Raw genomic sequence first — 18,771 nt, 5'->3', positions numbered from 1 at the left:
AGAATTAAAACCCCTCCTTCACAGATGAGTGAAAATATTGAATAAATTTCCTCTTTTTGATTGCTTGGCTTAAAAATGCCAAGTTATGATGACTGAATTGATTATTCACTTAAATATGAATAATATGATACATTTTGGGTATTTGATATGGCGAAATAGGACACAATGGAAAAATCAAGAACACACCGGAAAGATGAGAATAACGGCGCTGGTAAAAGAACAGCGGCTGAAGGTCGCGCGGGTCTCTGCTGTAGTACGCATCACTACCGCACCGGACAGAGTGATGGTGGGGGCGGGGCAAAATGACTGGCCGTAGATTCTATCAAAAGTTCGATCTAAATTGACCATGGTTGCAAAATATTAGCCAAAAATATGCAAACACTACGAAATATGAAAGTAAGATGAAAAAGAAACATTCTATTGCCTTATACTGCAAGACTAAAACAAAATAAAACTGTCAAAACTCACCTTTTCAGTGATGACGTCCGAACAGATCACTCGCGTAACAGAAAGACCGCAAATGGAAGCACGATCAACTTCGAACTGTTGGAGTGGAAAATTCCATTCTACACATGCAAATTGTTAATGTGTGTCCTTCCCCGCACACAAATAACACGCTACGGTAAAAAATAGACCACAACTCATTTTATAGCTCAGAAATTCATACAAGAGCAGCTACCATCGTAACATATTCTGTAAGAAACATATTCTATACCTAACTTTCAGCTTTCGTTTTAAAAAACAAAATCGCAGATTTATAACTAAATTTTTATATGGCGTAGTGATTTTAAGTTACTACTAATGGTGAGGTAGTGACCTTGACCCTGAGGCTTTCCGTTTAGATCAAAACACACGATCGTATTGGTTTTGGGTCTGCGGAAAATGGAGTTACAACGGTGATGAAATATTTTGCATGATGTTTTATTTCGGTTATGATTATTCTGTGAGCGCACCAATCCTTAGGTGTATAAAGTTACAACTTAAAATACAATTAGTGATAACTGTAGACTTTTCAGTGGACTGCAACCTTTTTAAGGGAATGCGATGTAGTCAACCATTTATCATGTCCCAGATCAAGCTGCCATTTTTCCACAAATTTGCAGAATTTTTGCCAAATTCTGAAGAGTATTCACATCAAAGATTTAGTTTTATCTGTATTATTTCTTTCATCATTTTATTTCAAGTTAAAACCAATATCACCATTCAAAACCGTATAGTTTATTGACTGAGTATATTTAGTGGGGTACCCCCACAGTACCCAGTTTCTGAGACAGACCCAGATACAAGTATGATTTCAGTGCCTCATTTGCATCATCATGTTCTTAGTGGTAGCCAAACTTATTAAATTGTGCCATATCAATTAAAACTATTTTATTTACAAACATTAGTGAACTTACCAAGGTGAACTTGAGAAGGTTATTAAAGTTGAACGGTTGTTCAGTAGACTTAGACATAAAGTAGACCAACTTAAACTTTCAAAAGCGGAAATTTGCCTTATAATATCTAAAGTTTCTGGTATTTGAAACAGTGAACTAACATTCCTTCTGACAGTCCAAACAGATACATGCACATCTTTTTTTTATATTTCTTGTATGCCCGTCTAAAAGGTGATGCAACACCCTACTGAAGGTGCTCAGGTGTTGCGTCTGCATACCAAAATAAAGGACATGGCTGTGCCCGTGGCTGAGATCAGTGTCTACTCAATGTCTAGTCAACCTATAGACCCAGAGGGACCAAAGGCCAAGCTGTCTGGTGAGGGAGTTTCACTTTCATACAGCTGTAAATGTTAAACTGATATGACTCATGTTACATTTCTGGCTTTCACGTAGACTTGGTATCAGGTATCATATCAGGTAGATATGATATTACATGGTGAAACAAAGATATGAAGTCTATCTTTGAGTTGTGAATGTATATATGAGTGAAAATATTTTCAACGAGAAAAGACAAACTTCATATCTTTGCACCACCGGATACTGTTCTTTATATTATATGGACACATCCACAAAAAAAAATACACAAGTTAATCAAAAGAATTTTAATTTTAAACCGGGTCACCATTTTGACAATGTGCGTCTAGTCAGCGGGAAAACACTGGGAGTGACGTCATCGGAGTAAAATATCGAGAATTATTATACATACAGGCCACTTTTTCCATGGAATAAAAACATGTATTCTCTTCCCTTATGGTAGGTTTATTGATGGCATGCAATATTGTTACTATATTGCTTATCCTCCATATATTACACCACTCTCCCCAATGGAGAATGAGCACGCAATATTGTTATAATATTGTATGTTGTCAAGACAATAAGACGTCGCACGTCGGAACTCATGCAAAGATCCAATGACAACTTTTCTGCTGTGTATGCACACAGTCATTTCTTTGTCAGCCGGGAGAGAGAGAAGACTGGGTTAATTCAGTGCTCGGATTAAGCACTACAAAAATAAACTGAAACTAAAGACGTGCTGAACACCTGAAAGGCTACCAAAACTTCATTATATATTCTTCACGCATATTTACAAGAGAAAAACAGACCAACAGACCTTGAAAAACTGGAAAAGAGATGCATCAGAGACGTAAAACTTCTACACTAGCAAGTGACTGTGACAGTTTGTACATGATCGCAAGGTTTGCTTCATTAAACGCGGAAGATTTGGAGAGAATTTGAAAGTGAAGGATGTGCTGAACACCCAAAAGGCTACCAAAACTTCACTGGATATTCTTCACACATATTTAAGAGAAAAACATACCACCGGACATTAAAAAACTGGAAAAGACACATGTCGGAGATGTACAGTGGTGCTTGAAAGTTTGTGAACCCTTTAGAATTTTCTATATTTCTGCATAAATATGACCTAAAACATCATCAGATTTTCACACAAGTCCTAAAAGTAGATAAAGAGAACCCAGTTAAACAAATGAGACAAAAATATTATACTTCGTCATTTATTTATTGAGGAAAATATCCAATATTACATATCTGTGAGTGGCAAAAGTATGTGAACCTCTAGGATTAGCAGTTAATTTGAAGGTGAAATTAGAGTCAGGTGTTTTCAATCAATGGGATGACAATCAGGTGTGAGTGGGCACCCTGTTTTATTTAAAGAACAGGGATCTATCAAAGTCTGATCTTCACAACACACGTTTGTGGAAGTGTATCCTGGCACGAACAAAGGAGATTTCTGAGGACCTCAGAAAAAGTGTTGTTGATGCTCATCAGGCTGGAAAAGGTTACAAAACCATCTCTAAAGAGTTTGGACTCCACCAATCCACAGTCAGACAGATTGTGTACAAATGGAGGAAATTCAAGACCATTGTTATCCTCCCCAGGAGTGGTTGACCAACAAAAATCACTCCAAGAGCAAGGCGTGTAATAGTTGGCAAGGTCACAAAGGATCCCAGGGTAACTTCTAAGCACCTGAAGGCCTCTCTCACATTGGCTCATGTTAATGTTCATGAGTCCACCATCAGAAGAACACTGAACAACAATGGTGTACATGGCAGGGTTGCAAGGAGAAAGCCACTGCTCTCCAAAAAGAACTTTGCTGCTCGTGTGCAGTTTGCTAAAGATCACGTGGACAAGCCAGAAGGCTATTGGAAAAATGTTTTGTGGACGGGTGAGACCAAAATAGAACTTTTTGGTTTAAATGAGAAGCGTTACATTTGGAGAAAGGAAAACACTGCATTCCAGCATAAGAACCTTATCCCATCTGTGAAACATAATGGTGGTAGTATCATGGTTTGGGCCTGTTTTGTTGCATCTGGGCCAGGATGGCTTGTCATCATTGATGGAACAATGAATTCTGAATTATACCAGCGAATTCTAAAGGAAAATGTCAGGCCATCTGTCCATGAACTGAATCTCAAGAGAAGGTGGGTCATGCAGCAAGACAACAATCCTAAGCACACAAGTCGTTCTAGCAAAGAATGGTTAAAGAAGAATAAAGTGAATATTTTGGAATGGCCAAGTCAAAGTCCTGACCTTAATCCAGTGGAAATGTTGTGGAAGGACCTGAAGCGAGCAGTTCATGTGAGGAAACCCACCAACATCCCAGAGTTGAAGCTGTTCTGTATGGAGGAATGGGCTAAAATTCCTCCAAGCTGGTGTGCAGGATTGATCAACAGTTACCGGAAATGTTTAGTTACAGTTATTGCTGCACAAGGGGGTCACACCAGATACTGAAAGCAAAGGTTCACATACTTTTGCCACTCAGATATGTAATACTGGATCATTTTCCTCAATAAATAAATGACCAAGTATAATAATTTTGTCTCATTTGTTTAACTGGGTTCTCTTTATCTACTTTTAGGACTTGTGTGAAAATCTGATGATGTTTTAGCTCATATTATTTATGCAGAAATATAGAAAATTCTAAAGGGTTCACAAACTTTTAAGCACCACTGTAAAACTTTAAGGGGGAAGTCATGGCCTAATGGTTAGGGTTAGGTTAGCTTTGGGACCAAAAGGTTGCTGGTTCGATTCCCCAGACTAGCAGGATTGACTTAAGTGCCCTTGAGCAAGGCACCTAACCCCCAACCGCTCCGGCAAGAGTGGTGGCGTACCTTGTGTCTGATTAGCCAAAGAAAAACTGATGATGTGATCATCAGTTCGGGCATTGAACCCGACCAACTGAACTGAACTGTTGAGTGACTGTGACAGTTTGTACACAAACATGGCCACGAGCTTTAAAAGCGGAAGATTTAAAGAGACAGACGAGGTGAATACCCAAAAGGCTACCAAAACGTCACTGGATATTCTTCATGCATATTTACAAGAGGAAAAACAGACCAATGGACATCGAAAAACTGGAAAAGAGAGCAATAGTGGAAATATTGTCAAAGTTCTACTTGGAGACTTTTACAAGAGGACTTCACTCAGCAAAGCCCTTTTGTTTTGAGTGGCTGCAATGTAACAATGAACTACTACCAAAAGCAACTTTGAACTGTTGACCTGGATATAGCTTGTATATTAGTCGGGTTGCTGTTCAGGCTTTTTGGACTTGTACCATTTTTAGTGTTAGGATGTTGACTTTGTACATTGCATTGACAGAACATTGAATTACATTCAATCAGAATCAGCATTCAATATTGGTAAGTTCCCCCCCCCCGTTCTTAACTTTTTTTTGTAAAATCTATAATTTTCATCGAATGTGTATGTATAATAATAATAATAATAATATTGGCTGGCTTTTTTTCGTGGTCTATCAGATATATTCCGTTCAGCTACTCATCTTCGACTCGTTCAGTTTCATGCTAGCTGAACGGAATATATCTGATAGACCACGAAAAAAAGCCAGCCAATATTATTAAAATACATCACTCATATATATGATGCATTTCGTATGAGCAATGCGAGTTTTTCAACACGAGAAGATAAACTTTATATCTTCAAGCCAACGTGTGATGTTCTTTTTATTATATAGACACATTCACAAAGTAAGTACCCAAATTTACCAAAACAATTCATCGATTTCCTCACGAGTGACATATAGAGATTTATGACGTGGTTTTGGTTCTCCGTGACCCGGATGTAGCTCATATGAAAAATACGAGTGGCGTATTTCCCAGTAAAACACTCGTGTCCATATGATATAATGATTTAATCATATATGAAAATGTAGTAAATATGGTCTTACTAAGTCTGTGTCATATTTTTAAATTCTTCACAATATTTCAAAAGCAGATAATTATGATGTCTGTTCCCTGCTAATTTAATTTTTTAATCCTTTATGCTTTTGTGTGTTGTACCTGTTTTCACTCTGTCCTTATATAGATCGATCCCCTGATATTGATAACTACTCTGAAGAGGAGGAAGAGAGCTACTCATCTGAACAGGATGGCAGTGATGACCCATTACATGGACAGGTTAGGAAAAGAAAAAAAATGAAGGAATAGAAGGCAGGACAGGTTTAAGCTACACCTGAATGTTTGTTTATTTTAATCCAGTCAAAGTACTGTATGTATTCCCAATTTTGAAAAATACTGCTCAAGAAATGACTAAAATGGCCGAGGAACAGCTTTACCCTCTTACTCTGATTAAAAAAAAAAAAGCCAAGCTCTCTGAATTTACATATAGTCCCAGTCAAAAGTTTGGACACCCCTACTCATATACATAGGTTTTTCTGTATTTTCTATATTGTAGAACAACACTGAAAACATCAAAACTTTTGAAATAACATCTCAGCTCATCTCATTATCTCTAGCCGCTTTATCCTGTCCTACAGGGTCGCAGGCAAGCTGGAGCCTATCCCAGCTGACTACGGGCGAAAGGCGGGGTACACCTTGGACAAGTCGCCAGGTCATCACAGGGCTGACACATAGACACAGACAACCATTCACACTCGCATTCACACCTACGGTCAATTTAGAGTCACCAGTTAACCTAACCTGCATGTCTTTGGACTGTGGGGGAAACCGGAGCACCCGGAGGAAACCTACGCGGACAACATGCAAACTCCGCACAGAAAGGCCCTCGCCGGCCACTGGGCTCGAACTCGGACCTTCTTGCTGTGAGGCGACGGCGCTAACCACTACACCACCATGCCACCTTTGAAATAACATATGGAACATTATAAGGAATCATGTAGTAAACGAAAGTGTTTAAAAAAACCCAAAATGTTTCATATATTAGACTCTACAAAGTAGCCAGCATTTACCTTGACACTTTGCACACTATTGGCATTATCTTAACCAGCTTCGTGAGGGAGTCACCTGGAATGTTTTTCAATTAACAGTTGTGCCTCACTTTCGCCCGTAGTCAGCTGGGATAGGCTCCAGCTTGCCTGCGACCCTGTAGAACAGGATAAAGCGGCTAGAGATAATGAGATGAGATGAGTTGTGCCTCATCAAAAGGTAATTAGTGCAATTTCTTGCCTTCTTAATGCATTTGAGATCAAACAGTAACTAGTAAATAATAAAAATACAGTAAAAACCACAACTGTAGTAACCCATAGTATTGTGTCAAGAACCACTCAACTAAGTAAAGAGAAGTGAGAGACTTAAAGATGTGAAGCATCTTTTAATTCATAAAAGTGAAGAAAAAAACATTTTAATTAGGTGTGTCCAAACTTTTTTGACTGGTACTGTAAGTAATTTGGAAACACCTTCATTCTTATGCAGTCTCTAATAGCTAGCTGGCTAGTTAATAGCTAGCAACAAAGATTCTGTCCATAAAAAGATAAGTTAGCGAGCTAATAAACAAGCTCGTATTTGTCTCGGTGTAATTCAAGTAGCTAGTTTTGCATTATCAATGGGGGGAAAAAAAACCCTACAACCCCAATTCCCAAAAAGTTGTGTTTCTGTGTAAACTGTTAATAAAAACAGAATGCGATAATTTGTAAATCATAAAACCCCTATATTTCATTGAAAATAGTACAAAGACAGCATATCAAATGTTGAAACTGAGAAATTTTATTTATTTTTTGAAAAATATATGCTCCATTTTGAATTTGATGTCAGCAACACATTTCAAAAAATTTGGGACAGGGGCATATTTACCACTGTGTTGCATCACCTCTACTTTTAACAACACAGTGGTAAATGTTTGGGAACTGAGGAGACCAATTGCTGTAGTTCTGAAAGGGAAATGTTGTCCCATTCTTGCCTGATATACAATTTCAGCTGCTCAACAGTTCGGGGTCTCCTTTGTCTTATTTTGCGCTTCATAATGCGCCAAATGTTTTAAATGGGAGACAGGTCTGGACTGCAGGCAGGGCAGTTTAGCACCCGGACTCTCTTACGACAGAGCCATGCAGTTTTAATATGTGCATAAAGCGGTTTGGCATTGTCTTGCCGAAAGAAGGAAGGCCTTCCATGAAAAAGATTTTGTCTGGATGGCAGCATATTGCTCTGAAACATGTATATATCATTCAGCATTAACGATGCCTTCCCAGATGTACAAGCTACCCATGTCATGTGCATTAATGCATCCTCATACCATCACAGATGCTGGCTTTTGAACTGTGCACTGATGACAAGCTGGATGGTCCCTCTCCTCTTTATACTGGAGGATGTGGTGTCCATGATTTCTAAAAAGAATTTCTACTTTTGATTCGTCAGACGGGGCAGCACGGTGGTGTAGTGGTTAGCGCTGTCGCCTCACAGCAAGAAGGGCCGGGTTCGAGCCCCGTGGCCGGCGAGGGCCTTTCTGTGCGGAGTTTGCATGTTCTCCCCGTGTCCGCGTGGGTTTCCTCCGGGTGCTCCGGTTTCCCCCACAGTCCAAAGACATGCAGGTTAGGTTAACTGGTGACTCTAAATTGACCATAGGTGTGAATGTGTGTGTGAATGGTTGTCTGTGTCAGCCCTGTGATGACCTGGCGACTTGTCCAGGGTGTACCCCGCCTTTCGCCCGTAGTCAGCTGGGGTAGGCTCCGGCTTGCCTGCGACCCTGTAGAACAGGATAAAGCGGCTAGAGATAATGAGATGAGATGAGATTCGTCAGACCTCGGGACAGTTTTCCACTTCGCCTCAGTCCATGGTAAAAGAGCTCGGGCCCAGAGAAGGTGGTGGTGTTTCTGGATATTGTTTATGTCTGGTTTTAACTTGCATTTGTGGATGCAGTAATGAACTGTTTTCACAGACGATGATTTTCTGAAGTGTTTCTGAGCCCATACAGTGATTTCCACTACAGACACGTGTCTGCTTTTAATGCAGTGTCTCCTGAGGGCCTGAAGATCACAGGCATCCAATGTCAGTTTTCAGCCTTGTCTCTTGCATACAGAGATTTCTCCAGATTCTCACAATAAAACAACAAAATTTCTCAGTTTCAACATTTGATATGTTGTCTTTGTACTATTTTCAGTGATATGTAAGGTTTCCATGATTTTTGCAAATCTTCACATTTTGTTTTTATTTACAGTTCACACAGCATTCCAACATTTTTGGAATTGGAGTTGTATTTAAATATACCATAACAATTAAAATCATGAGATTATTAGTGAAATTATGGAGACCAAACCTATTTTAATCCCCTTTGGCAGTACCTGTATGATGATGAGGATGAAGTAAGGAAGAAGAAGCCTCGCCGTAAACTTACCTCTGCTGCTTCCATTACAAGAGCTAATGTGAGTTCCCAGAACAGATTGCTGCTTCTGGCTCTCGGTGGCCTTTTTATGCTTGTTTACAGCCAGCTTTCACCTGCTTAATCTTAATCTTCAGCAAGACAAACAACTATAAAGCTGTTAGCTGAACACCCATCTATTACAGCTTGGGAAACATGCCCATCAGTGTTTATGTCTCTACTTGAAGGCCTCCATTTCTCCAAGTTGACTCTAATCTCAGGGAACAGACTTGTGTTTTTTTTTGTTGCCTGAGGTCTTTCAACAGAGCCTGATCATTCTATTGGCTTTAAAATGTGCAGACATAAGGAAGTCAATATGTATTGACTATGTCGAAGTGCGAGGTTGGGATATCTCTCTTCACATGCTTGTATCAGCTTACTGTTTTGATTAACTGCACGATCTGTCTCGTACCTGGTGATGTGCTCGATCGTGTGCCAGTTCTGTAAGCATTCTGTCTGTTACTGTTCTTTATCCTCCTCCTCCTCCTCCTCTGCTTGCTGCTATTTTTGCTGCTTGTGTCGTACAGCCTAATTCGTGTGGATTTGCTTTTCCCACTTTTCTCCCTGACGTAAAGTGTTTTATATTCAGCAGCCTAACATCAAGCAGAAATTTGTGGCTCTGCTGAAAAGGTTCAAAGTTTCTGATGAGGTAAACCTACAATAATCTCACTTTGTGCTCCTTTCTCTATTTTCTGTCCTATCCTCCACCCATCCTGTTTATTTATGGCGAGTGTGTGGTTTTTTTTTTCCACCCTAAACATGAGACTTGCAAATCTTTATCACAGTCCAGTCTTTGCCTTTACTCATTGTTTTGTTGTGCGATTTGTATGGCAGCGTTTGATTACTGATGTGGTCTGTGTAGGTGGGATTCGGCCTGGACCATGTGTCTCAGGAGCAGATTCGGGATGTAGAGGAAGATCTGGATGAGCTGTACAACAGTCTGGAGATGTACAACCCCAGTGACAGTGGACCAGACATGGAGGAGACCGACAGTGTCCTCAGCATGCCCAAGCCCAAACTCCCGTAACATACAATAACACACTTGCATGCACTCGCACTTAAATGGACACTTCTTGGAGCTTAATCAAGAAGATAATCCAGACAGATCCCACTGCATTGGCAGAGAACAAAACAAAAAACAAAAACCCAGTAAAGCCTGTACAAATTAAATTAAATTGAATTAAAGCCTTACAACATAAAAACGCTAAGACGTTCTGGATACCCCATTCAGTGGTGATGAAATGGTGCAAGAAAACCATTCAGGCAGATAAGATGATATTATAGAAAACAAACAATGTTGGGATCAGATATAAGGTGGGACATGACAGATTCACTGGTTCTGATCGACTGTATGATACACGTGTGATTATATTCACCTTCGTGATCGTTTGGACGGAGTGTGGAAGAGACAGTCTTGTCAAACTCGCAATAACAAAGGCATGATATTGTGATCCTGACTGATGAGGTGCTAAACGTTGGTGCAATTGTGGAATCACACAGTTAACGTTAGATTGTTGAAAAGGGAATCTCGCTGACTGACCAGCCGAGCAGTTCTCTCAACCCCAACCCTGTTTATGCAGATATTCACTATGAGTGTAAGGGCTTTTTCTTTAATAATCACATACAAGAGTTCCATTTCTTAATATAAACTTTTAGCGACTGCCATTTTGTAAGTGTTAACCATATGTGTCGCACCATGGGATTTTTGCACCAGATGCTCTGTTTACAGAATGTGTAGAAACTGCATTGAAAAGCAAGTGATATTTTGGTCTGTTTTCGCTGTCTGATCCAGTAACTATAAACAAATAATCACCTCAATAGCACCCCTACGGGATACATTTACTACTTTTAACATCATCTACAACTGTATTGGATGTGAGGCTGGTTCTAGAGGACTTGAGACAGGGACTCATTTTAAGTGACTACCGTGTAGTAGTTACAGTCCAAAACCGGAAATGAGTCAACACTCGACAGCGTCCATTCACTGTCCACGTACAACCCCGATTCCAAACAAGTTGGGACAAAGTACAAATTGTAAATAAAAATGGAATGCAATAATTTACAAATCTCAAAAACTGATTTTGTATTCACAATAGAACATAGACAACTTATCAAATGTCGAAAGTGAGACATTTTGAAATTTCATGCCAAATATTGGCTCATTTGAAATTTCATGACAGCAACACATCTCAAAAAAGTTGGGACGGGGCAATAAGAGGCTGGAAAAGTTAAAGGTACAAAAAAGGAACAGCTGGAGGACCAAATTGCAACTCATTAGGTCAATTGGCAATAGGTCATTAACATGACTGGGTATAAAAAGAGCATCTTGGAGTGGCAGCGGGTCTCAGAAGTAAAGATGGGAAGAGGATCACCAATCCCCCTAATTCTGCGCTGACAAATAGTGGAGCAATATCAGAAAGGAGTTCGACAGTGTAAAATTGCAAAGAGTTTGAACATATCATCATCTACAGTGCATAATATCATCAAAGGATTCAGAGAATCTGGAATAATCTGTGTGTAAGGGTCAAGGCCGGAAAACCATACTGGGTGCCCGTGATCTTCGGGCCCTTAGACGGCACTGCATCACATACAGGCATGCTTCTGTATTGGAAATCACAAAATGGGCTCAGGAATATTTCCAGAGAACATTATCTGTGAACACAATTCACCGTGCCATCCGCTGTTGCCAGATAAAACTCTATAGTTCAAAGAAGAAGCCGTATCTAAACATGATCCAGAAGCGCAGACGTCTTCTCTGGGCCAAGGCTCATTTAAAATGGACTGTGGCAAAGTGGAAAACTGTTCTGTGGTCAGACAAATCAAAATTTGAAGTTCTTTATGGAAAACAGGGACGCCGTGTCATTCAGACTAAAGAGGAGAAGGACGACCCAAGTTGTTATCAGCGCTCAGTTCAGAAGCCTGCATCTCTGATGGTATGGGGTTGCATTAGTGCGTGTGGCATGGGCAGCTTACACATCTGGAAAGACACCATCAATGCTGAAAGGTATATCCAGGTTCTAGAGCAACATATGCTCCCATCCAGATGACGTCTCTTTCAGGGAAGACCTTGCATTTTCCAACATGACAATGCCAAACCACATACTGCATCAATTACAGCATCATGGCTGTGTAGAAGAAGGGTCCGGGTACTGAACTGGCCAGCCTGCAGTCCAGATCTTTCACCCATAGAAAACATTTGGCGCATCATAAAACGGAAGATACGACAAAAAAGACCTAAGACAGTTGAGCAACTAGAATCCTACATTAGACAAGAATGGGTTAACATTCCTATCCCTAAACTTGAGCAACTTGTCTCCTCAGTCCCCAGACGTTTACAGACTATTGTCAAGAAAAAAGGGGATGTCTCACAGTGGTAAACATGGCCTTGTCCCAACTTTTTTGAGATGTGTTGTTGTCATGAAATTTAAAATCCACCTAATTTTTCTCTTTAAATGATACATTTTCTCAGTTTAAACATTTGATATGTCATCTATGTTCTATTCTGAATAAAATATGGAATTTTGAAACTTCCACATCATTGCATTCCGTTTTTATTTACAATTTGTACTTTGTCCCAACTTTTTTGGAATCGGGGTTGTACTGACTGATTCTGAGTCCTGGTCTCCATGTTTTCAACACTGCATGTTCAGAGGTTAGAAAGAATAAAAACACATTTTATGACTATCTTGTATCAGCAACAGTTGTAGCTTTGTTAGTAACGTTTTGTCCAGGTTACAACAGAATATTGATGACTAATATTCTGACATAATTGGCACAATGCCAAAAATGATGGTTGGCAATAATATGCCAATTATTAATGAGGCATCAAATTCAATTATCTATAGCTGTTTTGCAAATTCATAGTAAAAGTAGTGTCATTCTGGTTCAAAAATACACTTTAGCCCTAGCTGAAACGCCGTGTTCTCCCTAGAGTGCTTTTAATTTGCCGACCCATTATTTTTTATTTTTTGCTCCAACACTTGCTGAAAAATCACATCAGATTATTACCTTGCGATGTTTGGGGCATATTTTCAAGGAACATCAGTGTTTTGAGCTGGTTTGTTGGCATGATGCACTCAGGCAGACCGGAAATACCCCTGGGAAATCCCCAATCGCAACAAACGCCCTCAATCACTTTGCTGCTGCACTGGTACCATGATGCTTCAGTGCACGGCGGGATCGTGGTTTATGGTTTTTGTGTGGTGGATATACATCTCCCCGTTTCAGTCATACTGAAAAGAGGTGCGAATGGTGCTCAGCACCCCATAGATTTATATGTTCGACAGCTAAATGACAGTAGGACGGAAGAGCCAGAAAGAGAAGAGGAAATAAAGTGAAACTGACGTTTGAAGTATTAAGTAGGCCCAGGTATAAAGGTGCTACTCAAGATTGTGGCATTTGTGCAGTAAATGCAGTCTGTAGGTTGTTGTTTTTTTTTTTTTTAAACTGTAACAGAACTCATTTAAACTTTTGGTTAGTGGCGTTCTGGCAGTGGTTCAGGTAATAAAACAGCATTATTATATAATACATTGTTGTCAGATGATGACTATTTATTGCTCCTGTGAACCCCATGCTGTAAACCACAGCTTCACAGACCTCACCTTGCTGTAGCAACCTTTTCAACCATGTTAACAGTAAAAAGTGACCATGTCAGTGCCACCATAAAATGCTCCTAAGTCACCAGATGCCACCAAATGGGCTTCCTTTTTTCAAAATTTTCTGAGGGACCAGCCAAAAGTTAGGGCTTTATTTTAATACTGGGGAAAACACTGGAAACATCATGGACGTTTTGAAGGCTTTCTGCCTGGAAAATGGACCATTTTGGGTCACGTGCACATGATTTTATGTCAGATTGATGGAGGCTTGGTAGTGTAACGCAATAGGTATAACTCACAATCCATAATCTGAGCATCTGGTATGAAAATCTGGTAGACTGACAGACATAATTCAACAGAAAATGGCTTGGTAAACCACACCCACACCACTCCACAGCGCTGAGAAGTCTTATGTAACGAGCACTGACTAAAGCTGCGATACAGATCTTATACAAGTATTTTTCTAGATGATTCCTTGTGAAGCCCCTGCACTTTGTAGGGGTGGAACTTACACCATGATCAGGGTATAGATTTGCATCCCTGACCTAAAGCCAAAGATAAAAATACCAACCAAAGGCTTTTCGTGAACTTCTATTGCAGTACACATTATTCCACTGCCTGTGACTGTGCATGCATTTTCTCTGTCGTGTGTGTGTGTGTGTGTAGGCCATTCTTTGAAGCTATTTCTCAGTCCAGCTCTCACAATGAGTTTGGCAGTCTGAACAGCAGATGTTCTCTTGGCAGAGACACACTGAATCCTGTGAGTGTCACATTTAAGGAGAATATTGGCAAATCCCACCTCTAACTTCATATCAGCTTTTCTTTCATCGTAGGTCAATATTTCCATTGATCCAACTATCCATTTATTCAGCTTTCTCCCCATTCATTCATCCATCCAAATATTTACCTATCATTCATCCATCCAACTGTATATCATTCATCTATCAAATATCTACCGCTTTATTTATTCAGCATCCATCCATCTATTTATCTGCTCATCTGTTATCCATTTTTTATTCATCTACTCTTTATCCAGCCATCCAGTCCAGTCCTCCAATTATCTATCTGCTACATTTTCTTTTATTCATTCATTCATCCAACCAACACTTAGTCCATCTATCCATTTAACGATCATCCATTCATCCTTCCGTCTCTCCCTTTAACTATCAGTCCATCCATCCGTTTCTGTTCATCTGTTATCCATTTTTTATTCATCTACTCTCCATCCATCCATTTATCTGCTCATCTGTTATCCATTTTTTATTCATCTACTCTTTATCCATCTATCCAATCCAGTCCTCCAATTATCTATCTGCTACATTTTCTTTTATTCATTCATCCAACAAACACTTTGTCCATCTATGTATTTAACTATCATCCCTCCACCCCTCTGTCTCCCCCTTCAACTATCAGTCCATCCATCTATCCAACATCTAACTATCCATCTGTTCAAAAAATTTGCTCACCCATAAAACTATTTATTCATCCATCCACATTTCCAACTATGTACCTACTCAACATTTACTCATTTATCCATAACTAACTCTTTAACTATCTGTCCATTCATACTTTCTTTTATTTATCGAATATCAAAACCTAAGTATTGGTCCATCTCTCTCTATCTGTCTCTCCAGCAGCAGGGGGAACAGACTACATCAAGTAAAATTCAGCGCTCCAGTAGTGCACACCTGGATGACGCCTTCTCCGAGACAGACCCAGTGGTGGGACCATAACCTTTTCATCCCTCCTTCACTTTATGGCTGTCTCTTTGTCTTTTATTTCCGTTTCTGTTTCGTCTGTCTCTTTTAGTCTCTCAAGAAAACTGCGATCTGTCTTTTGCCCCCATGTGTCATGTAGCTGGTAGGTAATGTGTAGTTGGTGTTGTAGGAGCTGAATGAGGTGGAGGTTTTGAGCGATGGAACTCCCAGCATCACTGTTTCTGTGGCAGAGAGACCACGAACCCCACAGAGGAGCAGCAGCCAGACCATGCCCTCTCCAAGGCTGGTACCACACACGCATGCACACACACAAAATATATATATACTCACCCGGGGCGGCACGGTGGTGTAGTGGTTAGCGCTGTCGCCTCACAGCAAGAAGGTCCGGGTTCGAGCTCCGTGTCCGGCGAGGGCCTTTCTGTGCGGAGTTTGCATGTTCTCCCCGTGTCCGCATGGGTTTCCTCCGGGTGCTCCGGTTTCCCCCACAGTCCAAAGACATGCAGGTTAGGTTAACCGGTGACTCTAAATTGACAGTAGGTGTGAATGTGAGTGTGAATGGTTGTCTGTGTCTATGTGTCAGCCCTGTGATGACCTGGCGACTTGTCCAGGGTGTACCCCGCCTTTCGTCCGTAGTCAGCTGGGATAGGCTCCAGCTTGCCTGCGACCCTGTAGAACAGGATAAAGCGGCTAGAGATGATGAGATGAGATATACTCATCCAACGCACACTGTAATATCTCCTGTGTGACATGCTACTGTGACTCATCCCCAGGCTGGATGGTGGTCACACTCCGAAGCATAAGCGAGGGACTCCCATGAAAGAGAGACAGCTGTCTAAACCTCTCAGCGAGCGGACAAACAGCTCGGACAGTGAGCGCTCACCTGAGCTCAGCCTCACTCCACAGGTGAGCTCCTTCCTGTCCTCACATGGATTAGAGTTCTCAGTAGATTATCACAGAGGTCTTTTTTGATAGAAAGCTTTCCAGGAAGGCCAAGAAACTAGTGCGCATCGGAAAAGGGATCCTGCAGAAAGCAATGGAAAAGTCATATCCTTGTCACTTGAAAGCAAAAACCTCCTGCTCAAGTGACCTTTTTTTTTTTGCACCTCATGGGATCCTAGTTCTGATGGGATCTGATCTCAAATTGATACAATTTCTATAATATTTAATAATATTTATGAATAAATAATGGTGAGGGTCACAGAGGTTTAGAACTTAAGTAGAGCTCGTGTACATGCAGTACCAATAAAAAGTTTGGACACGCCTTCTAATTAAATGTTTTTTATTAATTAAAACGCACTTCATGTCTTAAAGTAATGATGTTCTGTTGTTTTTCTTTACCTAGTTGAGTGGTTTTTGACACAATACTGTATGGATTACAACAGTTGTGGAATAGGGCTTATTAACTGTATTATTATTTAATATTTACTGTTTGATCTTGAACAAATTAATAAGGCAAGGAATTGCACTAATTACCTTTTGACGAGGCACAGCAGTTAACTGAAAAGCATTCCAGGTGACTACTTCATGAAGCTGGTTAAGATGATGCCAGTAGTGTGTAAAGCGTCATCAAGGTAAACGCTGGCTATGTTGAAGAGTCTAATATATGAAACATATTGTTTTTTAACACTTTTTTTTGTTTACCACATAATTCCATATATGCTCCATATGTTATAGTTTTGATGTCTTCAGTGTTGTTCTACAATGTAGAAAATACAGAAGAACCTATGAGCGAGTAGGAGTGTCTAAACTTTTGACTGTATGCAGGTTCTTTTGTAATAATAACTGTATGTGCAGGATTTCAAAAACGAGCGTACACTTGTAGCTGGGCTTGATTATGAAGTCGAGTGATGTAGCGCTGTCAGAGCCAGGATTCATCATGAATTCATTCTGCTGATTGCTGGTGTTTCTACGTCTGAGTTATTCTCCATAGTGTTTCCCAGTTAAACGACTCAAAATGATCAGAAAGATCGTAAGAAAACTCTGTTTAAACCTTGATGACTGATAAATATCAGTGTGTCAGAAACCAACAGTCAATCAGGACACAATCAGTCTTTCTTAGTACGTTCTCTGATGAAATGTCTTCACACGGTATATGAGCTGATAGCCTAGTAGTAGAGTAGCTAATCAGAGCATGCGATTGCTCATATCCAGTGACTGTGGCTAGAATAATGTAAAGTATAAAAGAGAGCGAGATAATATTCAGAAATCTAAACAATCACAATTTTGCCTTTGGTGTTTGACCTGAATTAAATTCCCTCTTCAAATAAAATCATGACATTCATTTTTTTAATATAATTTCTCGTGTGATATGGGACAATGGGGATTAATGGCAAAAGTGATGATTACAGTTATACAAAATTTTCTTTTACATTGTAAGTATAGATAGTAAACCTCTATTTCTTCATATAATACTTTGAATCTAAATGTTACATTAACCCAATGGATCTATTACATGCTAAAATTAAACACAGTTCTTCTTAAATAAATTAATTTATTAAGCTATTGACCCTTCCCACTCACGTGACCTTCGTAAACGCGACCGCCATTTTGGACATGAAGTGGACTTCGGTTCGAATCAGTTTGAATGCGAGGAAGACGACAAACAAAAAACATAAAAGAAAAAGGAGCGAGATGCAGAAAACACCTTCACTATCCAGCGACGTAGGGCATTTACAGGGCGAGCAGAGGGAGAGGTATTTGCAAAAATTGAGGTTAGCAGGCTTAGAGAACGACACATTAGCAACGCCGTACAGAAATAACGGTTTATGGCACAGACCCTTTCGGTTCTCGCTCATCTAGCTGCTACAATGACTGCTTAGACTGCAACAATAATACCTAACACACATTTAAGTATCCGTCGTAAAGGCATGAAACTCGTCGAGTGACGAGTGTGTTCATTGATAAGCTAACACAATCTAAAAGTAGACATACCATCACACTGCCCTGGCGCTGTGTACAGTTTACCTTCCATGGTTTGTGCACTCACTATTTGCCATTACTTTCTCCAACCGTTGTTACAGATTACGGGAAACGGCCTGGATTTAAGAGACAAATACATGTTCCTCTTGTTTTGAACACTTATTTGTAGGACATTACCTCTGATCTGTCCTACAGTCTACCAACAGCAAAGGAACACAATGTTAGCTAATGTCGTTAGCTAATAGCTACTACAGAAGAACAAAGAGGTTACAATGGGTTATTTTAGCCTATTTGGTTACACACTCGCCGCCACAGAATGTTAACAGCAATGCAATGCCTTTTCTGGCTAATTTTATTCGTCTTACCTCCAACAAAGTGGTCACTGCACAACCGTTGGTATGCCGAGGGCTGCCAATCTTTCCTGTTAATGGCTGCTATCCATCTTCTCCGTCGGTCAGCATCTGTCGGGATCCGGTA

The 18,771-nt window shown here is 40.1% G+C and overlaps 1 protein-coding gene across 1 annotated transcript in view; it reads left to right on the top strand.

The window, feature by feature from the left end:
• Positions 1–18,771, top strand: part of pacs1a (phosphofurin acidic cluster sorting protein 1a) — a 55,594-nt gene that overhangs the window by 18,521 nt on the left and 18,302 nt on the right. Inside the window, exons 5-13 of the mRNA XM_060935194.1 lie at positions 1,608–1,752; positions 5,778–5,869; positions 8,983–9,066; positions 9,652–9,711; positions 9,925–10,085; positions 14,324–14,417; positions 15,292–15,378; positions 15,545–15,657; positions 16,146–16,278. Coding sequence (XP_060791177.1) covers positions 1,608–1,752; positions 5,778–5,869; positions 8,983–9,066; positions 9,652–9,711; positions 9,925–10,085; positions 14,324–14,417; positions 15,292–15,378; positions 15,545–15,657; positions 16,146–16,278 — 969 coding nt within the window. The remainder of the gene's footprint in view (positions 1–1,607; positions 1,753–5,777; positions 5,870–8,982; positions 9,067–9,651; positions 9,712–9,924; positions 10,086–14,323; positions 14,418–15,291; positions 15,379–15,544; positions 15,658–16,145; positions 16,279–18,771) is intronic.

Source organism: Neoarius graeffei, chromosome 12 (genome assembly GCF_027579695.1).
Source record: "Neoarius graeffei isolate fNeoGra1 chromosome 12, fNeoGra1.pri, whole genome shotgun sequence".
NCBI lineage: Eukaryota > Metazoa > Chordata > Actinopteri > Siluriformes > Ariidae > Neoarius > Neoarius graeffei.
Note: the sequence above shows the minus strand (reverse complement) of the source record. Positions and strands in the feature narration are given on the sequence as shown.